The sequence below is a fragment of the Triturus cristatus genome, chromosome 1_2, assembly GCF_964204655.1.
Source record: "Triturus cristatus chromosome 1_2, aTriCri1.1, whole genome shotgun sequence".
In the NCBI taxonomy this organism is placed as follows: Eukaryota; Metazoa; Chordata; class Amphibia; order Caudata; family Salamandridae; genus Triturus; species Triturus cristatus.
Genome location: NC_140580.1, coordinates 187,508,783 through 187,532,966, shown reverse-complemented (window position 1 = coordinate 187,532,966; position 24,184 = coordinate 187,508,783). Strand labels below are relative to the sequence as shown.

Sequence of the window (24,184 nt, the reverse complement as noted above, 5' to 3'; positions counted from 1 at the left end):
CCCCTTCACTCACCCCTACAAGCACACGGGTGACCACTCATTCACCTATACAGCCACTCACACAGGCACTCAGTCACCACTCACACACCCACTCATCCACCCATTCAGTCACTTACACAGACACTCACTTCCTCATACAGCTACTCACACGCCCATGTATTTACCCATGCTGCCACTCACACACCCACTCCCACAGCACTAACACACCCACACACACACTGATACAGACAGTCACACAGCCACTCAGATGACATATGTCAGACACAGTATCACTTAATAGTAGTACAGAAAGAATAGTATTTTAACTTATTGTGTAGCTTAGTGTATATCTTTAAGTCTCAGAAATGTTTACGAAACACTTACAGTCACTGGCTGATGTCATCAGTGATATCATCAGTGATGCCATCAGTGATGTTACTTACCATGTCATGAGTGATGAAATATGTGAGGTCAGAAGCAGTGCATTGAGGGGCAGTAAGTTATAGTTAGCTCAAGAAACAATAACTGATGAATTTCGATGGCTTTGTATGAGTAAAATCTGGCCCTAAGTATGACGTTCCTGTAACCATTGTTTTTAATTTAAAAAAAAATATCTATATATATATATATATATATATATATATATATATATATATATATATATATATTACAGCTTCCATTCCCATATTGTAAGGAAAGTAAGCACTCTCGGGTGACGTTTCTCAGGATCTTTTATTCAGACCAAACAAACGCGTTTCGGCGAACTGCCTTCTTCGGTGTTACTAGCACACCGGGAAGACACCATCTTTTAACTATTGCAAAAGTGCATCTTGGCAAAAAAGGGACTTAACGCATAATCGCCGATATCGGCGCCATTTTGTAATGTGCAATATATAATAACAGCAAGTTAGTTATTCTTGCTCAAATGTGCGAGCATTCAAAGGAAATTGTTATTTTCATATTGAAGTTAAAATTAAAACATGTTATAACAGATAATAACTGTGTGCTAACATAATACGATGTTATTAATCAAGGTTACTAAAGATCACTCGCCCATTATGATTACAATTCTATTTCACATCACAATGAAGCCGTATATCGGCGAGTCCAAATTACTTTCAATATAGCTGTAGTGCCAAACAAGCACACTTACGAATCCAATATGTCCATGTTTAAAATTTAACGCCTACATCAAGCAAAATTATATCCTCTGAATTATTATCTTGCCGTGGATCGGCTATGGTCCCTATTAATTTTCATCAATGCACAATTCATCATTAAGCATGTTAAATCTATCATTCCATTCAGTGGACTTGAATAAAAATTCATAATCATACGAAACCTCATCATCTCAGCAATTCTCTTATTAATTACACGATTTAAATACCCCTATGCATTTCATTTCAAAATCATGTAATTTCAACACTTTGCTTCTCAATTTTGCAATTAGAGTCAATCAACACGGGTTAGACGTTAAGTCAATACAAAACTTCATAGCTGTTCACTTACATATTTGCCGTTCAGATCAAATCAGATACCTAAATGTGATGCTATTTCTTCTCCACTATTAAGACCTTTGGGAGACTTGGTTTGTAAGTCCACAATATAGCGTGACTCTAGTCTACGCAATTTCTTTAGTCTGTCCCCACCACGGATACTTTCAGGTACATAGTCTAAACCATAATACTGTAGCATATTCCTATTACTGGAATGCTTCTCGGATATGATTCATCGTTCTTTGTTTTTGCTCTCTGATGTTCCAGTGTTCTGATTTTAAGGGGATGTATTGTACTACCTATATAGCATAAGCCACATGGACATATAAGGCAGTACACTGCATACGATGTGCTGCAAGTCAGAAATTTTGTAATTGATCTTTTGATTTTCACATCAGGGATATTGTAAGACAGTACCCTTTTACTACTCGAACAGGCCTTACATTTCCCACATGGGTAGAAACCCCTCATTTCCCTAAGGGTTCCCCTTTTTCAAGATGACTTCTTACTAACCTCTCTCTTAGTGACCAAGCTTTCTTAAAAGTCACCAACGGATAAGTTGGAATGTCTTGACTTATTACATTATCCATTTTTAAAATGTGCCAATTTTTTCTCAGCATGCGTTTAAGATGGTTTGCTTCTGCTGAGTAAGTGGTGACCATCCTGAACTTACCCTCATGTGTATTGACTGACTTTCTTATCGCTACTTTGCTTTCTTTCAATAGATGTTGTCTAGGAATACCTCTTACTTTTCTTAGTGTGTTTTCTAAGAGAACAGAGTCATACCCTCGCCTCTCAAATCTCGCCAAACAATCTTTGGCGGCGATTCAAAATCACATGTGCAAGAGCTGTTTCTTTTTAATCTTAAAAGCTCTCCTGTCAGGAATTCTGTGGCCGGTTGTCACGCTAGCAGCACCAACAGAAACCAACAGTTCCCATTCTCTGCCCGGAACCACATTTCCCAGGAGGCGAAGTGGGGCACATCGTACGTGCCGAGGAGGATTAGCAGGAAGCAGGAACTAAAAGCCGCTAGAGCACCTGGCGGCAGGTCAAACCCCCGGCTACTCCTTGAAGCGGTAAGAGTGTCTTGGACACAAAATCCTACGAACCGCCATTATTTGTAAAGAACCAGTGACGGACGTCCCCGGTCACGCTGGACTCCTCTGTTGGGAGAGGCACGCTATCAAGGTGGTCTCGTGCAGAGGAGTGTTGTTGCCCATAGTGGCGCTTGGGTTGCTTTCTCTCTGTTGGCAAAACCAGGGTCGGTTTTATGCAGAGAGGGTATAGCGCCCGCGACTCCCTGTCTGTGTATTGGGTGTGAGAGTGTTTGTGGTTCCTAAGGCAAAACAACACGATGCATATGCATCACATGTGTGGGGGCCATAGTTCCTTTGACTAACATTTCTCAGCCCTATCGGACTGTGTGTGTGATATTTATCACGCTACCATTTGCGATTGGTGGCATTGAAAGTGATTGAGAGCTCGCGCAGGCAAGCAGCGCTCCTTGGGAATTGAGCGTTCACGAGGGTTCCTGACATTATACCCTATCCTTGAACGTGTTCTTTGCTTTTGTAGTTTTGTTTCCTTTTGCCATATCACAGGGAAGAGAGTGCATAGAGGAGGATAAAAAAGACGTTGCGGACCGAAACCAGGTAGAATTGAACGATAATCCCTTGGATTGATTCCGAAGGCGTTACCCTCAGCTCTCCTTGGATGTGCTCAGTTCTACCTTTCTTTTTTTTACAGGAAGGAAAGGGTGGATTAGAGGGTGTTGGGGGAAAGAGGGGGTTAGAGATAGAAGATAGACATAGCAGTCAGGTCCTCACTGTGTCTCTTTATTTCCATCCACAGGTCTCCCTCCCCGCAGTCCCCATCCTTTCCTTCCCACGCTCAATTGCCCCAAAAGTCTGTGTAGATACACGTCGCCAGACTTGGGTCGATTCAGAGGTGGGCCCCCATTGAGCATCGACACAGCCCTGAGGATACGGATTTGGAGAGCCTGACATCTCCGTAAGGGATGCTTTGCACCAATTTGGGTGGATGATTGCTGGTTGCGTATAGAGTGGAGTTCGCTGCTGTAATCTTACGTACAGAGTGGTATGAACTTGCCCTTCTGACAAAAACACCTTCCGGTCCAGGTAGTCCACTGCCACTGGGCTTACTGTACCTGAAAAGTGTAAGTTCAGATTGGTTTTGTTCAAATCATTAATATAGCCCTCTGCTGACTCCACATTACCCTGCCAATATAACGATACCAATTAATGACTCTGCCTTTCATGATCTCCCTCTCATAGGTTCTGGGCACCTGCTCCTCCCACCATCCAAAGAACAAGTTTGCATAACTGGGGGCAAAGCAGGTGCCCATCGCCGACCCTGAGATTTGTCTGAAGTATTTTCCTCAAACAAAAATTTTTTATTCACGAGACAAAATCTAATGAACTCCAGGATCATGTGGTTATGTCTTGCAAACCGTAACTGTCTCTTATTTAAAAAATATTGCAGGGCTCTTAAACCATCTTCATGATTAATACAAGTATAAAGACTTGTAATGTCCAGGACTACCAATTGGTATGAGGGATCCCAAGAGATGTCCGTAATCTTGTTCAAAAAGTCTTTGGTGTCTTTCACATATGACTTTAGTTCCACCACAAATGGAAATAGAAAATAGTCAATAAACATCGATAAATGTTCAATTAAACTCCCCTGGGATAAAACTATTGGTCAACCTGGAGGCCTTTATGAAGTTTAGGAATATGATAAAAGGTAGCCACTATTGGATTCATGATCCTCAGGAAAAGATGTTCATCCGTCCCGAGCATACACCGGCCATGCCATGTCTTGATAAGAATTTCATATTCACACACACTGGCCTGATAGATTTCTCGTGTACTCTTTTCGTAGTATTTTGTATCCGATAGTTGTCGTAATGCTTCCTCGCAACATCGTGTCCTTGTTTGCAGCACCACATTTCCACCTTTGTCTGAAGACTTTATAATTATGGCTTTGTCCCCCATTAAATTTGTCATGGCCAATTTTTCTTCCTCTGTTAGATTGTTTTTCCAGATATTTGACTAATTTTTGCATCTGAATTTTACAAACCACAAACCATGGCTTCTGAAAAAACATCTATAGCATCATAAGGCATCTGCGGTGTACAAATAGATTTTGGTTTAAAGGGACTTTTTTGTATTCCCTGTTCTATTCCTGCACATGCTGCTCTTTGTGCCATATCCATGACAGGACTCTCCAGATTTTCTGAATCTGTATGAAGATTCTGTAAAAGCTCTACTGCTTGTAAATCATTGCATGTTAAGAAATCGGTCACCGTCATCCTTAGTGGTGTTTGTTTGATTTCCTTCATAGCCGGTCGTAGTTTGAAATATTTGTGCAGTTTTAGCTTCCGTATGAAACAAAAGAGATCAGTTCTCGTTTGTGTAAACTCTAAATGACTTGTAGGGCAGAATGTTAGTCCCAAAGTGAATACTTTGATCTCATTATCGGACAAATTTCTTGAGGTAAGGTTGACTACCATGAGGTTCGTGTTGTTCATTGTTGTTTGTTGAATTTCTTCTTGCGTGCCACCCACACTGGAGTTCTTCCTCTTCCTGCCCCACCCTGATCTGAACGTTCTTTGGTGACTTGCTCGGGTGGTTTGTTCTTGCCCCCCCCCGCAGCCAGGACTGTCTGATTATCTGAAATTCGTCGTAAAAAGGTGTTGTTGTTCTTACATCCAATCCTGACCCACCGGCACGATCATCGCCTGAGTCATTCTCAGTCAAATCCGATTCCGATGTTTCCACTCTGGGAGTTGCTGTTCTCAATGTGCTTTGCGCTAATTCTTTTCTTGGACCATCGAATCTTCGCGCAAACGTTAGTACTTTCCCTTGGAGATAGTCGTGCTCATCGCGCTCACATTTTTCTTGCTTTCTCTGCTTTATTTTATTTTCATATTTCAACAGGCGAGCTTTCATTTGACCCAATAATTAATCTGTTTTATTTTTGTCTTCCTCTTTGGACAGCAGGTCCTCCAAGTCCTTTATCTCTTTAAGTGCTTTCTCACGATCACTCCAGGCATACTTAACTAGTATGCCTAGTGTGCCTTGACAATATTGCGCTGTGTGTTCTGCCCATTCAGTTAGTAAATCAGGTTCCGGGTTCTCATATGATGGAACAGTATACACTCTTAAACCTCTCGGTACTCTGTTGACTTCGATGTAACTTTGGAGCGAGGTGGCCTCCCACCACTTGCGCGTTTCGCGCTCATATAATCTCTCTAGTTTTCCCATGATGTTGTTGAGACTAGTTGTTATGTTTAAGTTCTTTGCTGTTAACGAACGTTCCGCAGCTTTTGATTTCTTATTGCAAAACATGCCTTTGGCTGCTTCACGGCGGGCCGAATCACTGAACATCGTTGCCCTGTTCAGTGAATGTTTGCCGAATATAGTCCTGATTGAGTCACCCTCGCCTTGCCGCTTATCTCAAGTATTGCTCAATGCGAAATGCACATCTCACAAACGTGCACCCAGTTGATATATTTTCTCCCTGATCTCTCGGGGCTTTCGCTGGATTCTGCTGCCGTTGCGTTGCGTTTCTACTTATACTTGTTGTAGCGGCTGTGCTTTTCGAAACAAATTAACGCTCCCTTTGCACCAAATTTGAAATCACTCACAGACGGGTGCTTTGGAGTGGCAGGGCACTCCACAAAATATTACAGCTCCCATTCCCATATTGTAAGGAAAGTAAGCACTCACGGGTGACGTTTCTCAGGATCTTTTATTCAGACCAAACAAACGCGTTTTGGCGCACTGCCTTCTTCGGTGTTATCGGTACACCGGGAAGACGCCATCTTTTAACTATTGCAAAAGTGCATTGTGACAAAAAAGGGACTTAAGGCATAATCGCCGATATCGGCGCCATTTTGTCCATGTGGCTTATGCTACATAGGCAGTACAAAACATCCCCTTAAAATCAGAATACTAGAACATCAGAGAGCAATAACAAAGAACGATGAATCATATGCAGTAGCGAGGCATTATGCCGAGAAGCATTCCAGTAATAGGAATATGCTACAGTATTATGGTTTAGACTATGTACCTGAAAGTATCCATGGTGCTGTTCGCACTGATTGCACAGTGCAGACAGCCATCCGGCACTGTGCAATCACCGCGAACAGCATTTTTCTACCGTACTCCGCCGGTAGCGGAGGTCCGCGCAGTGTGGCGGAGTTTTTTTGCACTTCGCGTAGCTTCGCGTAGTGCAACTCTGCGAACTCCGCCCAGGGTTAATAATGATGTCATTTAAAAAGTCATAAGTGAAATCATATGTGAAGTAATGAGCAAGATGACTGAGAGCCGGTTACTAGGACAAACCCATGATCTGGCTGGGACATACTCAAGCTGCTGGGAGCCTGATCAGAAGCTGACAGCGGTATTGAGTTTAAGGTTTTAAGAAAAGCAACAGTGTCCTGACTGTTACTGTACATGGTAAGGCAGCAGCAGCTGAACAATTCTCGTTTGTTTGTTCTCTTGATTTAATATAACTTTAAATTATTTTTGTGGTTTTATCCTGTTTCTGAAACAGCTGTATTGACAAAATATAATAGGAAACATGATGTTGGAGATGATTCTTTTCTCCCCATATTTTGTGTCAATTTGACAAGTCTGTGTGGTGGCCTTCTTTAACTGGGATGCCCAAGTGAGGAAACAACTAAACAAATTATCTTCTTTTAGAAGCTATAGCTAATGTGATACCTGCAGGCATCTGATTATTAATAAGCATTCTTAAGAAGCTGAGATTGTGAAAAACGATTGCGGCTGGGAATAGTGCTGTGAGTCCCTAGAATAGATTACAGTTTTTCGGTGCTCCAAATCTGGACAAAACTCTTGATCAGGCTAATGTGGTAAGCGGGCTGCAGATCCAGACCTCTATTTCAGATTCAAAACCAGGAGTTGAAATTGAGAATGGCAGGATGCAGGATTTTCCCAGTGTTCTTTTGAGCAACTGTTTATGGAGAATTTATCAGCTCAAACACAACACAGTTTTAGAGAAAATATTAACTTTCCCCTTGGTTAAAATAACCAGCCTATGCTTATTCCTATTCATTTAAGTACCACCACCTAGTAGTCGATTAACAACAATATAACTCACAAGGTTGTCCAGCTGCTCATGCCTATTGTGACAGAATATGCTCTTGTTAATGACACTTATGAGCATTTGATCAGGATTCTTATCAGCATGCCTTACTTACTACATTTGTTTCAAACTAAGGGGCCAGTTAAGAGTTTGGCAGAGAGGGTACCCCGTTGTAAAGGTGACTGAGTACCCTCCCTGACAAACTGAAGGTCCGTCCACCTAATTTACAGATTGGCAGACCTTCAGTATATATAGATGGCGGACACTACTCACTCTCCACTGCCTACATACCGCTCTATCGGCCTCAGAGAGTAACGGCCATCAGAGTTTTGGCCATGTATCTGACCATCCAATTTAGAGTGGGTGGACACATGCTCAGTTTTTACTTTTACAAGCTGCCATATAAAACGTGGCGGTATGTAACAGTAAAAAACATTCAATCACCACCATACCATGAGAGAAAGCTCTCATGGTAAGGGGACTGATTGTGGGATTTTGCTTTTTTAAAAACAAACAAAGAAATGAAAGCATGGCACCGTCATGTTGACGGAGTAACACAGCACACTTTCAATGCATTTACTGGAACCACACGACAAATTAGCTTTGGGCCAACAGGAAAAGGTTTTGAAACCAATAAAGCCAATCTCCCAGCAAATACAAATGTAGAAAAGGGGTTTTGTGGAATGTTTTCTAAATTGTTCAAGAGGGGTCCAGGTTTACCACAGACTTCTGACTCAAGCTAAAATCCACTCCTTGATGTAATTCAAAACAAGAGCTGCAGCAAAGCCTACTGATTCAAGTACTTTACGTGGCCAAGTTGAGGAAAACTACAAGTTTGCAGATGAACAGGAGAGCAAGTACCAGAGCCATAAATGAGATGTGTTACAAAAGAAATAAATGTGTAGCAAGTCACGGGCAAATTAAAGTCAAGTCCCATTCTGTTTTAAATGAGAAAACAAAAAAACAAAATCAGAAAAATGTTTTACTTTGGGTGAAAGACAAAGAGAACCTCCACATGTTTCAAAAGAAGGACAAGTTAGCCTAGTACCACCTCTATTCCACAATTGCAAGGAGCCTTCTGAAAGAGCATTTATGTCATGGTGACCTGCAAAAACCCTGAAAAGAGTGTAGTACTTTGACAGGCTACAAGCCATTTGTTTATAGCCTAAAAGCACAAGTGAATACCAGAAAGAAGATGGGAGCTTTAGGAAATGAGTTCCACTCATTTAATCCCCCCGATTTTTACGTTTCTGACTACCTCCATTTTTTAACTGTTACTGTGTTCAGGTCTCACAGACTGAGTCTCACTCATGGTAAATTCTGTAGAAACGGACTGAGAGTGCTAACTATCAAGTGTCTGCCTTTTAATATAAGGCAGCTGTAGCATAACTAGGCTAAGAGGCTCTGAGAGGATTACATACGAATTTGTAAGCATATGATTGTGCGAGATTAATGGATTAGGACTACCCACTAGTTCAACCCAATCTCTGCACATAGGTAGCAGGAGGGATCCTTCAGGGATTGGTGTTGCCTGTGTAGTCCATATGAGTCGGAATTCACTGTGTAGATCTGCATCATACCCTTTGGGCGAAATCTGCACCACCACACTGCTTCAGTACACTTAGGCCTAGAGAATCCGGCTATGTATCAATTTCAGGTTAAACACTGTCTTATTTGTGAAATCTGTTTTCCCCCTGATGTAGAGTAGAGGGAATGGACCTGCTGGGGGACTGTCGCTTGGGAGTCAAAATACGTCAGACTTAGTATAGTTGATACAAATGATAGTGTTTTATTGATTTGTTCAAATACTTAAACCCCAAAAAGGTTGTCCAGATGCACTCTGCAGCACAAATAGAAAGAGCAATATGCCTCCCAGTATTGTTTTTTGGCAGGAAGGTCCCCTTTCCACCAAATAAACAATCCTGCATGCAAAACAGGCACTCTTGCACCATGGTGCAAGGGTTCCTGCATTGACGCTAGGCTGCCAAACGGGTACAAGTGCAAAGGAAAGGACAGGAATGTTCCATATTGTCTTAAATACAGCGTATTCCTGCCCCTTCCCTGTCACGCAGTACAGCACAGCAAGGTGACTTGCTCCGCTGCACTGCGTGACTTCCTCATAAATGAGGCCCCAAGTGTCGAGTGTAACTCCAATCTGGGCCCTTCTATTGCCAGTAAAGGTTATAGCCCTAAGATATTCATTTGTTTAGAATTGAATATACCGCAAATAGTGCCATATATGAGATTCAATTGTCTACCATATCATGACACCTGGGCAGTAAAGGCCTTGATAATCCCTTATGGCAGCTAGAAGTTTTGCAAATAAAGTCACTTATAAATTGTATTAACAGTGGCGGCCTGTGCAGGTAAGCGCGGTGCGGCTGGCCGGGTGGGGGGGTGGACGTCGACATAAGACATGACAGTGAAATTAAAATAAATAAATAAAACCACTTACCTTACGCTCGCCGCATCAGCGATGCGGCGAGCACAAGGTAAGTGGTTTTATTTCTTTTACTTTCACTATCCCATCGTATGTCAACTTCCGCCCCCACCTCCACCCCACAGCGCTTACCTGCATGTGCCGCAACTGTGTATTAGGTACTTAAATATGGTGATGAAATCTAAAACCAGGACCACAGTGCTGAAGGTGAAATTCCATACCTGCACAATTTAGCACTAATACACATGGAGTAGCATATGTAAAACAGCTCTGGGTTTCAATTCGAAATTCCCCGTTTTTCCATTTCTGTGGCTTTCAGTGAAAGATTCAGACTCACCCTTGTCATGTGACATTTGAATTTGCACAGTAAAGAATCGTCCTAATAAAGATGAAAAAAGGCTTAAGCGATATCACAGCTTCACTGAACATTCATCTTAGTGCTTGACTAAAATTAAGTAACAAAGGTTTGCTCTTACCGACACTGCTTGAGGTGGGTGCGGTCTCCTGCTCCACGGCTCTGATGCTTTTACTTGAAAGAGAGAATCAGATAGCAACAGAAGCTATAACAGTGTTTACATATCTGGATATATATACAAAAGGCCAAGCTCATAACTGCACATGTAGCCTTCATTATTACCAAAAACATTTTGTAGTTCACTTGTCTTTTCCTTTCCAGTGACTATCAACAAATAACCACAGTGACTGCTTTTGTTTCAATGTATTCCCATATCGCAGGTGCATTAATCTTATTTTACTTTGTTATTTTGGTTCGCTAACACAGCTTTAGAGGATCTGGAGAAACAAACACAGCACAGCAACATGTGTTCTTCTCCAAACTCAGTCCATCTGATCGATTCTTCTTGACAGCTTAAACAACGGATTCAATCAGAGAAAGTGATTGATGTTATCCACTTGGATTTCATGAAATGCTTCAAATCCCAGTGACAAAGAAATCTCACAAGTGTAGCTGCACGGGTATGAATGAGGGCGTGGGTATAGACTAACTGAAAGACCGACGGCAATCGGGGCTGGCAAGTGGCAGTTAATTCAGTAAGAAAGGGAGGTTAACTGGTTGATTTTAATGCACTTTTATGTTGCAATGCTTTCACAATCACCCACACAGACATACAGAATGGCAGACCATTTTCAGAGGACATGCGACAATCTGCAGCAGGAACAATAAAGACAGTGTGCTGACAGAATGCGAAGGGGTATAGAAAATATGAAGGACGTTGAGGCAGTCCTCACAATAAAGCAGTGATACGAGTATCATTACTGCAGCTATGAAATTACATACAGGGTATTTTCTGGCAACTTAATTTCCAACAGAATTTTATTTTCATTTTTTAACTTTGGATTTTTTCACCCCTGCTCTTGATTGAGGCTTGCCTCGCAGACCAGACTACACCTACCTGTGTTTTTTGTTTAAATATGTGTTGTCTCTTTGTATACAGCAACTCAAATGATGTGGGACTGATATGATTCTCTGAATGATACTTTAAAATAGTGACATAGTAATAACTAGCAAATTCGCAGGCTATGCCTAAAGAGTAGGGGGCTTTCCATGCTTCATCTGGTCACCTTTAGGAATTATGGAACAGATTACTTTGCTCCACAGTTCAAACTGAAGGTCATTTAGCTTATAAATGTGCACTGGCTTCCTTCAGTCCTAGTCTTATAAGAAAATAATAAATACATTTTTAATCTGGATCTTACAAACAATGGCAGTGTTGTTATCGCATTCAATCAATCAAAAATCTTTATGTCAGCATACAGCCATAAATGAATAAACATAATGCTATGAATAAAGGGATAAAACAGTTTACATAACACTTCATTCCATAAAAAGCCCTAGTCTATACTGGCCACAATCAGATATACAATAAATACAGCAAACATTTTAAAATCAATAAAATCTGTAAGTAATTCATTCTTGCTCGATTATCAAAAATCATTGCAATTAAAAACAATAAAATCATGAGTAAAAAACAGATTCATTATTCTCCAATTAATACACAACCTGTCCCTAGTTATGGGTAAGTACATGAAGGCCAAGGGTGGGTCAATCCACATGGCCTTCATGGACTTATCTAGTGCCTTTGACACAGTCAATAGAGGGAAGTTGTGGACATTTATGGAAAGAATGGGCTTTGAGGAAGCAATTATTACTTTGTTGCGTAGATTGCACTCGACAACCTCTGTCTCTATACGCTATGGACCAGGGGGCAAAAAAACTAGGCCTATTGCGTCTACTGAGGGTGTCAGACAGGTATGCATAATGGCCCCCTTTTTATTCCTTTTATATACAAATGGGGTGGAGACATTTTTATTGGATCAGCAGTTGGACTATCCGAGCATTGGAGGAAAGCGGGCTCCCCTTTTATTGTATGCGGATGATACGGTACTGATGACTCTAACTGCTAACAGCCTACAAAAAGCTTTATTGGCTTTTACTGCCTTTATGATGGCACTGGATCTTAAAGTAAATTTTAGTAACTCTTTTATTATGGTGTGTGGCCCAAAACAAACAAAAATGAGGAAATTTGTGGTAAAGGAAAATACTGTAGACAAAGTACCTAATTTCACATATCTGGGGAACGTCTTCAACAATAAACTGAATTGGGATCATCTGATCATAGTGAGGGCCCAACTCACTAGAAGAATCATAGAGGGCTTGTTCCGCTTTGCATGCAAGTTGGGTCATAAGCCGGTCGCGGAAATGCATACCTTGTATAAATCAAAAGGCCGGTCAGTCACAACTTATGGGGCAGGAGTATGGGGCTATGAAAATGGTAGTCAGATACAAATTCTGGGAAACAAATTTTTATAAAGACTACTGATGGTCCCTATTAGTTCTCCTATGACATTTTGTCACTCCGAATTGGGAGTGGATTATGTTGAAGACCGAATTAAAATTTTATGGGGGAAAGTGTGGTCTTCAGAGGAATTGTCATTTACTAGAGAGATCATTAAGGACTGTATGAGCCTGGAAAATGTATTGTCCATTCCTTGGCTCTATTATGTTAAAAATGCATTCAATAAGATTGGTCTGTGAAATTATTATGACAATCCCGAAAGCATACCAGCTAATATGAAACCAATCAAAAAAATGCTTATTACAAAGAATTAGGAATGCTTGACTCGGTCGACGAGCTTTTAGTTTATAGGCAGCCAAGAGACCAGGACTTTTATCTATCTTTTAGCACCCATACACAATCACGCCAAGTGTATGAATAAGTAAAATGGGCTATTTCACGTCAACAATAATTTGCTAAAGAGCCACGATCAGTCAAGAATAGATTATATCATGCACAGCATGCACAGTTGGAGTAGATTTGTGAGCTGTAGAATAGACGCAAGAGAGGACATTGACCACCACCCCCTTTGCCTAGAAATAATAGGTTATATAGATAGGGATGGGCAGTCATAATTTGCCTATTTAAAATGCAGCCTCTAATAGAGAATAACCGTAGAGTCGTTAAATGGCCTCGGATCACAGACAATATAGAGTCAATGACTAGTATTTATAAGACATTTGCAGAGGTAGTTGTTGCTTATGCAGATACAAGTGGAATATCAGCAATAACAATGCATAACCTCCTAGCTGCAAAACGAGAGCCCCTTCTCACTAGAGACACCAGAAAGGAACCAAAGCCTAACTGCAAGATGAACACAAAAACCAATCCCGGGTACACATCGGACTGCAGGAAAGCTAAAGAATGCCTACTTGAAATTTTAAAGCAGGGAAGCACAGACCTAATAAGAAGGGCCATGGACAGTTACAGGAAAACATTGGTTACTGCAAGGAAAAACTAGGAGGAAAATAGCTGGTTGGATCTCCTCCAGGCAGCAAAAACCAATTATATGGTAGTGTTCTGGAAAATAATTGAGCTTGGGGGCAAGTTGTGCAAACAGAGCATCACTTGGACTCGGCAGCCTGGACCAAGCACTTTACCAAACTATAATCGGGTTTCCAGTCTTCCATAATTTGAACATTGTGGACCTGCTAATGATGAGGGAGACACAGATGCAATCATTTTCACTTTAGAAGAAATTGAACACGCAATAGAAACCATCAAGCAGAGAAAAGCTTCAGGATTAGACAGACTTCACATCTAAACTTACTGTTTTTCACACAGTGGGAACTGAACTCCTGCCTATTTGCTTCGGAATCACACACACCAAACGAGCTGGTAATATACCTCACCCAATCGTCCCCAGTGATATTTATACTATAGGCTCTATTGCTCCCCTTTCGAGTTTGTTAATGATATCCTAAAAAGTTTTTGCATTGTTTGATTTAGAGGCATGTAATAATCTGTGAGTCCTATTTGGTAACATGATTTCGCCAACCTCGTCTCATGTCATGTCTGTATGACCTTCTATGGGAACGCAATTTGTCTTAAAGGGCTTGGTAAGATTGCCGGTATCTATGAGGAAAAGCTACATGTGCAGCTCTATTAAGTGATTGTTTTAATTTAAATAACATAACTGAGTACCATTTATTAGGTGCTGGTAATGATGGATTCGTTTTTGCACGGTTTCGTGTTGTAAAAATTTCAACCAAAGATAAGGTAATATAATTCCAATTATCCACCATTGATCCTGCCTTCACCAAGCCTGGGTCACAATAATTTATTAAAACCTTTGCAAACTTCATCATTTCATCCTGATTTTCAAAATGCCATACCAGTCTTTTCAAACTATACGAAGAATGTATTATGTTTTGAAGATCATTAGATTTAGGATTACAACTTATTGGTAGTTGTAACATTAATATCTGAGGGTTGTGATCACTTTCAAGTTGAGGGGTCACCTTATAATCAACAATTTTTGGGCCCAGTTTTTCGTAAACAAAGGTATAATAAATTAGTGAGCCATATTTAGACTGTTAAAAAGATGAGACTGCTCTAGATTTGCACAAAGATTTTTCATTTAGTAAAATTAGCCAAAGCTGTTGCATGCTGTAGCGACACATGTTGGCAGTACCATTGCTTGTCTTACCTAGAGCCTTAAATGCCACCCGTTGTAAACTAAAATTACCAGAGATAATCAAAGTGGCATTAGAAAACCTGAGTGATAATGTTCTTATAATCTCCCACAGACTAAGAAGAACCCCGCCACCAACATCCACAGATACCAGCACCACAGCACGCAACCTCCACCAGTGGATCGCCAATTGCTCCGACACCCTGGCTCCCATCAGGAAATCCCCCAAGCAAACAACACGTCAAGAAAACAAGCTGGTTCACTTTTGCCGTCCCAGAATCCAGAAGCACCCGTAGATGGCTCGAGAAGGGATGGAGAAACAACAAAACCCCGGAATCCCATGCTGCCTTCAAACCAGCCACCACTGCACACCACCAACTCATCAACACCACAAAGAAAACTTCCCTCCAAGACAGAATGAATGCCAGCGCAACAACAGCAAAGAACTCTTTGCCATTGACAAGGAGTTTGCCAAGCCCAACAGCGAGACCACAGACATCTCACCCTTCCAAGACCTCTGCAACAAACTGAGCACCTTTTGCCATCACAAGATGAAGCACATCTACCCCACCGCCATCGCAAGATCAGCTGCTGGCCCCCAGCAGATCCTGCATAACTGCACTCCGCTCACCACGGACAACACCCTAAAGACCATGAAGAGCATCCACTCCTGAGCCCCATCGGATCCCTGCCCACACCACATCTTCCACAAAGCCGCCTCCGGCATTGCACCCGAGCTGCGCCGCACCATCAAGTGCTCCATCAAGACTGCCACCTTCCCCGATGACTTGAAACTTGCCAAGATCAACCCCCTGCTGAAGAAGCCTTCCGCGAACCTGAGGGGCATCAGAACTTCAGGCCATGGCCATCGAAAAAGCAATCAACACCCAGCTTGCCAATTTCATTGAAGCCAGCCACATCCTGGACATCTCCCAATCTGGTTTCCGAAGTAATCACAGCATTGAGACTGCTCTCCTTGTCTCCACCGATGACATCTGCTCCCTCCTCAACCAGGGCGACACCACTGCCTTCATCTTCCTGGACCTCTCAGTGGCCTTCACTAACATCCCACACTGTTCCTTAAGCACAAGACTCTACAAAGATGGCATCCACGACAAAGCCCTGGACTGGATCCACTCCTTCCTTACCGGCTGAACACAGTGTGTCAGTCAGACTATCACCATACCTCTCAGAATCTACAGAGATCAGCTTCATAGTGCCCCAGAGCTCCCCCCTCAGTCCCACCTTCTTCAACATCGACATGGGCCCTCTCACAGCCATTATCAGTAACCACTGACTCAACATTGTCTCCTACGCCGATGACACCCAGATTATCGTCTTACTCACTAACGAACCCACAGTCGCCAAGAACATCTTCCAAGGAGGGATGAAAGCCATCGCCACCTGGATGAGAGACAGCTGCCTCAAGCTCAACTCAGACAAGACAGAAATCCTCATCCTGTGATCCACACCCTCTACTTGGAATGACTCCTGGTGGGTGCTGCACTGGGAACTCCCCCACACCCACGGACCATACACGAAACCTTGGCATCACACTGAACTCCTCGCTCACAATGAACCACCAGATCAATGCTGTTTCCTCGTCATGTTTCAAGACATTCTGCCTGCTCCGAATGACCTTCAGGTAGATCCCCACCGAATCCAGGAAGATGGTTACCCATGCCCTCCTCAGCAGCAGACTCAACTACAGCAACGCACTCCATGCTGGAGTCACCCAGAAAATCCTCCGGAAGCTCCAGAACATCCAAAAAGCCACAGTCGAACTGGTTTTAGACATTCTTGCCACAACCACAACACCTGCGTAAACTCCACTGGCTCCCAGTTGAGAGCAGAATAACCTTCGGCTCCTCAGTCAAGGCCTTCCAAAATGCCGGACCAGCATACCTGAACCACAGCCTCTCCTTCCACGAACCCAACAGAGCCATCCGCTCCGCCCAACTGCCACTGGCCACCATCCCACAGATCTGCAAGAACAAAAACGGAGGAAGATCCTTCTCCTAACTTGCCGCCAAGACCTGGAACACCACGCACCCCCAACAAAGGCAATCCCCATCGCTGACTCAATTCAGGAAGGACCTCAAGACCTGGCTCTTTGATTTAATCCAGTGCTGAGACAGATCTGCACCCCCCCCCCCCCCAGCACCTTGAGACCCTCACGGGTGAGTAGACGTGCTTTACAAACCCTTGATTGATTGCTTGAAGGTATTTGTCTTGGCCTTGAAAGGGAATACATAAATGACGTGTCAGATAATGCCCCTCCAAATAAATATTATGCCCCTCAACCTTGTCAATAAAAACTTTTAAAATCGAGGAGAAAATCTTTGTGGACGCCAATCATAACCCTTGCTTTCTTGTTGCCAACAGCTGCAAATATTTGGGTTGGGTACATGGTCCCAGAACACAAAGGAAAATAGTTAAGAAAATCCAATTCACCAGTGTGTCATTCAGCATGTTTGCTTTGGGTCTCTCCAATTTTTCTGTGGGCACTCCATTGCAGGCCTGTCTCCTCTTTTATCTGTGAGTGATCTGTGCTGGTCCCAGAAGTTCCTAGGCTTCCTCAAGGGTACGTACTAGGTATGACATGGAGTCGATCTGAATCCACAAAATGAAGGGAAACACCCACCTAAAATGAACTTGCCAACTGCAGTTACTGCAGCTAGGGTATGTCTCTTATTCAGAGTAGTTGGGGAAGATGTGTTGCTCCAAATTAGTCAGCTGATCAACTTTTCTTGTTTCTCTCACTATGCAGTCTTTCATTAGGGAGAAGTTAAGTTTAGCTATGACGTCTTTCGATCGAGCCTCAGCAGATGGTCTAGGTGCCTCGAGTCTGTGCGCTTTTTATGAAGGGAATCTCGTAGGTTTGGATTTCTTTGAGAATGAAGTGAAGCAACGATGTGCAAAACTGAACCACATTTGTCTCCTTTCTCCACCTCTTAAACATTTCAAATGCAAATGCTATCACACCTAGACCTATCTTCTAAGTCAGTGCTTTTTTCCCACAGCAGTTTAACTTCATTTTCCATTTTGGTGTGAGAGTCCTGACGTTTTTTGAGTTCTTAACTCATAGTTATATTCTCGTCCTCATTGGTGGCCACCTGGTCCCTCAGAGTTTGAATTTTCTTTGTGACATCCAACAGGCAGGTGTCTAAATCAGTTTTCAATGTTGGCATTTGAGTAGTTACCATGTTTGATATTTTGTCATGGTGCTCAACCACACAGGCCTAAAGATCCTTTGTAATCGAGGGAGCGCCCTCACTGTTTTTGGAGGCCATTATTGACTACATCTCTGGTGATGGCGGGTGCCCCATCAGCAACGTTGCACCAGAAGATGTGGGTCCTCAACAATCACTAAGTTTCTTTCATTTTTGCAGACTCTTATTCATGAATGGAGCGGGCCGTGCTCACCTCGGCTGTGCTGACTCTTGATCAAACTGAGGGACAGATAAGGGGCTTTTCGGGGGACTGGGATGCTTCTCATCTGATAGTGGCCCCAGATTTGTAAACTCACAGGGGCCTGGTGCTGGAACCAGCCTGTTAGGCTTTGAAGGTTATGCAAGGAGTGCTCAGAGCTATAAGTTCATGCTTGCTTGGGATGGGTGGCATGTGTGTGCTCCAAAGGGGAACGCGAGGGTCCCGATAGTCCCTCAAGATGGGTCCCTCATGTTGGAAAGTGGGTTATTGGTAGGGGTAATTATGCAACTACCGCTAGTAATAATACCACCAATAGGGTCCAGTAAAGGTCTCAGTAAATTGTCCCCTTGCACAACCCTTGGTAGCTGATAACGAGCAATGAGGCCTAATTTAGGGGACAGGAGTGTAAATCATTTAAAAACACCAATACATCAAGTAAGTAAGACACAGCACACAATAAAATCCCATACCACTTTATAAAGATAGGAAATATTTTAATGAACAAAACAAATAGACACCAAAATGACAAACATTCCAATGTAGGGAACTGGTGATATGAATTTTTAAAGAGTAACCACTCTATGGTACTTGAAAACATATAGCACCAATCTAGGACACCTGGTCACGCTTGACTGGGACAAAGTCAAAGTTTCAGGCTGATTTCGATGGAACCCTGATCGGATACACTAAGTGGTAGGCCCCTGTCAAAATGTTACCTTCACACTTAGAAACTTTTCCGGAGCTTTGTCTTCTGACGGCGCTCAAACCTCTAGAGCCGGCTAGATTTTGAGAGGGCTCATCGGCTTGACTTTCACCAAGGCCCCGGTCAAATCCCAGAAGTCTGGAGCTTTCAGTGGACATACCTGAAATCCTGGCCAGACTGCGGTTGAAGGTGGCCAGCTTGACGCAGTCAGGTCGATGAACTTATGGAGCTTTTTCCAAAAGATCTCCAAAGTTCTCCACAATGCTTCCTGAAGTTATCTTTGTAGGTTCCAAGTGTCCAAATCACTAATCCAAAGGTCTAGAATCTGTTAGATGGTCTCTGGGATATCTGGACCACAACTCCTACAATGCACCCGACCGAATACTTAAAAGTCCACTCAATGCACTCCAGTATGGGGACTCTTGGTGGATATCATGCAGGTGGGTTCTGATAACCTGTAGCTTGCAGGGAGTCCATTCCTTAAACCTCTTGAAGCAAGGCGCAGTCCCCAGGGCTGCAGCACCAGATTGAGCAAAATTCATTCAGAGTGCAGGCCTTTGGGTACAGATCCAGATTCTAGAAGGGGAGTCCTTTTCCTTGTAGTTTCAGGCAGCAGATCTGAGAGATTATGCAGCTCTCAGATATGTATTTAGTGTTCTGTGGTGACAAGCAGGGGGCCCCTCTGTCCAATGAGATGCTGGGTTCCACCCAAAAGCATGGCAACTTCCTCCAAAGTGTGGCATCTTCTTGTCCCACAAAGCACTGCACTTCCCAAATCAAACATGGATGATTTCTCTCCAGAAGAGTAGGAGCTAGCTAATTGTGCCTCATTTCCATTAGCTTTCCTCCCCCTGACCTCTGCACATTCCTGTTTTGAAGTTGCCATCTGGCTGGGGTACAGGATGTGGGGGTAGGTACACCTGGCATTCTTTACTGATCTGCTCTCTCTTTGAACTCAGTTTTATTTACCCAACCCCCACCACAAGGCCCATCCTTCCCAACTGCAGAGCTCTCTCCATCAGATAACCTCTGCTTCTGCCAGGCCACTTATCACCAAAACAAAGCAGCCTGGCTAAGTCTTTTACGCTGACCAATCAGCAGAGACCACTAGTAGACTGGATTTTGGCTTACAGAGGAGATGTTTTCATAACTTCTCTTCTAGTTATGATAAATTCAACAGTGGTAAGTTGATGCAATTTATCAACACCAATTGTTTAGGTCCTTGAATGAGTTAATACTTCTTTCCTAGCAATATATGCATCTACATAAAACATTGCAACGTTAGCCTATGGAGCTAGGTATCTACAATGGGGTAAAAAAGTAAATGGGTAGTCTTTCCCTCAACAGGGCCTATATAACATCCTTTATAAGGCCCCTGATTATAGTTCCATAACCCCCACTTCTGGGGCGCCTATGGGAGACCCTGGGGGTACCTAATCTGTACAAATAAGGTAGAGTATAACTTTTAAAGTGCACATACCACCAAAGCAGGCACTCAGCAGTGCACACATGCATCAGAAAATCTGAAGACCTCTAAACTTCCATGACCTATTACATACTAGAGATTTATAGGTACTGTAAACACCCTAGCCTTATTATATATTAGGGACTTATTGGGTCTGTCAATATCAATTGTGAGAATTTTCTTTTAAAGACAGGCTGCAAGGTAGGACTGCCTTTAAAAGGATAGTGGCACACAGCAGAGCACACATACAAGTGCAGGAAATCAGATGGGCCTCTAAACCTCCATATCCCATTATATACTAGGGACTTATAGATAGATTTCACCTCCTGCCCCTCTTATCTACTACATAATTATAGGGTCTGTCATTGCCAATGGTAAGTGTACCCTATTACATGCACCTTTTTACACATAGAACTGGTCCTGAGCCTGGTTAACAGAGTCCAGGGGTACATTCAGAGTCAGACTACACCAGCATCATTCAGCAAAAGAAATGGGAGGGAACAGGGCAATAGGATGACTTTCTAACACCTCACCAGTGAGGTATTCATTTCACCAACAAATTACCACATCCTACCTGCAGAAGCAGCCCTCCTGAGGTGCATTGAAGGAGCTCTGCAGGGCTCACCTAGATACACACTGCTGATAAGGACAAAGGCTGGTTCGGTTCTCAAACAGGGTTATAAGGCTACTCAGAGTTGACCTAAATTTCATGTGTATGGGCAACTGTAGGCCCAAGATGACCACCACTGGACGTGCTCCATCTGGTGGATGTCATCAGCATCAACTGTGCTGCAGATGATCCAGAAGCACTCAGCCCAGAAATGCAGGGGGCTCGATGTTAGCGTCTGCCAAGTGCCCCTCGGCACCAAGAAATGGGAGCCATCCCAGGAGGAAGAGGTGGCCCAGGATGAGAGCTCATTGGTCAGGCACCATATTAGTCTAACCACAGACAAGCTCCCTCAGAAGAGGAATTTTAAAACATTATATTTATTGCATACTTTGCACCTTGGTGGTGCATGTAGTAACACTAAGATCTAACCACTTTCTACATCCTCTTCATTATATTTCTATTATCTTTATAATTGTACTACTGATGATAATATATCATATTTTTATTAATATAATTAGAAGTAGTACACTCATCGTGTTGTTGTTTGAATTATTAGTTGAGGTGGATGGAAGATAACCAAAAGGAATAAAGTCACTAACTTGTTGGGTTAAGATACAGGTTTCAGTAGTTTTAAGCTGAGGTCAACTCCTGATAGTTGTGACACAGGCCAGACATGCTTAACTTACAGAAAATGCTTAAAGCATTTAGAAGTACCAAAAGAGTTAGAAAATCAAGACAACACAATAAAAATCCCATTCCAGTTTATAAAAAAGAGAAAAACGAAATAAGAAAAATGACACTAAAATTTCAAAAATCTAATAAAGTGAACCAGAGACATAGCTGTTTAAAGATATAGGTGGAAGGGGCACCAAGAAAAAAAAGCACCCAATGCCAATATTCACAGTAGCTCAGGACCAAGGTGTATTTTCACGCCAACCATGATGGAGCCTGGTTCAAATGCACTACGTGGATTGGTCCTGGTGAAAGTCTGAAAGATTAAAAAGCTGAAACAGTTTCTAAGTCCTAATTCAGAAAGGGACTTTGTCACTTTTAGAAAGCAAAACATTGACATTTCTTCTAAATCTCAAATCACAATGGGGCTTTGTAACTTTTTGAGAAGAAAAATCCTTCTCACGTGGGCTGCTGCTGACATTGTAGCTGTTATGGTGGAACCAAAGGACGATACATAAAGCAACTTGGTCCTGCTGGAACTTGGGAGCTTTGGACATTCCTCACTTTAAATGTTCTAAGTACCAACAAAGAATAGGATGTCATAATTTTTGGGGGAGGTGCGGGAACCATTGAACAGGACAAAGTTGAAAGCCAATCTGACGCTTTGGAACTGCTGGTCAGATACTTTATCTGGCAAACCGCACTGAAATTCCGGAGGAAAAGCTTTTTCAAAAGCTTCCAAACTTTCTTCTAGTGCCCAAACAACAAAGGGAATAAGCTTCTAGGCCCCCAGGACCTAAGGGAAGGTTCAATTCTTAAAGACTGGAGACCAACATCTGAAGTCCAAGTTAACATGATATAAACCAAGGGGGAAGCACCCGGAACAATACCAATAAACTACATATATTCAGCCAGGAAATCAGTTATTTCCTTGGTGGGAATGTCTACTCTCATTTTTAGTACATCAGGAACCCAGCCAGTTATTCTCACTGGCATTAATCTGAGTCAGGTGCCACTAGCAGTCCCTGAACATTTTAGTGGGGATGGTGCCAAGCATAGTGTTTTTATGAATCAGTGTCATTTACAATTCCCTTGCTGACCTATGTCTTTTCCTGATGATGCGTCAAAAGTAGCTTTCATCATTTCAATTTCAGTGGGTAATGCAGCCTCCTAGGCCGTCCATCTGATAGAAAGAAATGATTCCATATATTGCATCACTTTCTGTTGTTTAAAGAGAAAAAGCCTAATTTATTTGCTAAACATACCTTCAAGTGAGCAAGTGATACTGAGTTACACAATTTAAAACAGGGGTCAAGCACTCTTTTGTCCTATGCAACTAACTTTAATACTTTTGTTGCAGAAACCCAGTGGCCGGAGGAAAAGAGAAAATCCATTTTTTATCAAGGGTTACGTGATGATCTTAAAGATGTCCATGCTCAAATTGTGGATCCCCTAGAAAAGTGTTCTACGTTTAATGCTTTCTAAAACTAAAGTGATGTTTTTTAACCAGCACAAGTTCTTTAAGCGTAGCCTGTACTTAAGTGAAGTTTGGCTTGGAAAGGTGGACTTGTTTGCATATCTTGGGGTCACAATAGCAGAGGGTATGTCATGACACATTCATATCAATAAGACAACTTCCAAACTTAAACAAATCTCCAGTCTGATACTTAAGGAATCTTCTTTGTCCTTACCAAACCTATCTCACTGGCTCTTAAGATCTATGAGGCCAAAGTCTTGGAAGCGTCTTTATATGGGGCTGAATTATGGGGTTTTTCCAAATATGAGGCTTAATTAGAGTTGCGAACAAATTTCTTAGTAATCTTGTTTCCTTCCTCCAAACACCCTGCTACATCCACTGCTCAGAGATCTGGGAGCAAAAGAGCCATCAGGTAAAATCCGACTTCGCCCCTTAATGTATTGGAGATGCCTATTGTCTGCTCCTGAACTCATACACTATGTGGAAGATCTCAAGGACGTTATGAAGGTTTACCAATTCAGTAAGGTTTCCTGGCTCTTGAAAATGAAGTCAACATTATACTCGCTAGGGATGCATGATCTGTGAGATCATCCAGAATCCATTGTTTTTCCAACTATGGCCCTCTTGAGAAAGCAATATTGGTCATCGCGTGTGGCTGAGGAATCTTGTAGTGCATCTCATCTCAAACTCGCCAGTGATCTTATTGATATTAAGCCAACTTGTGGGTTTGAGTCATACTGGGATCTTGTATCAGTTCCAGTTTTGAGTAGCCACCTTATCCCTTGGAGT

The 24,184-nt window shown here is 42.4% G+C and overlaps 1 protein-coding gene across 2 annotated transcripts in view; it reads right to left on the bottom strand.

Annotated features, from left to right (window-relative positions):
* LOC146867033 (VPS10 domain-containing receptor SorCS1-like) overlaps positions 1–24,184 on the bottom strand; it is a 3,068,338-nt gene that overhangs the window by 37,798 nt on the left and 3,006,356 nt on the right. For both annotated transcript variants that reach the window (XM_085603449.1, XM_085603451.1), the window contains one exon: positions 10,524–10,576. In XM_085603449.1, the coding sequence (XP_085459575.1) occupies positions 10,524–10,576 (53 nt within the window). The remainder of the gene's footprint in view (positions 1–10,523; positions 10,577–24,184) is intronic.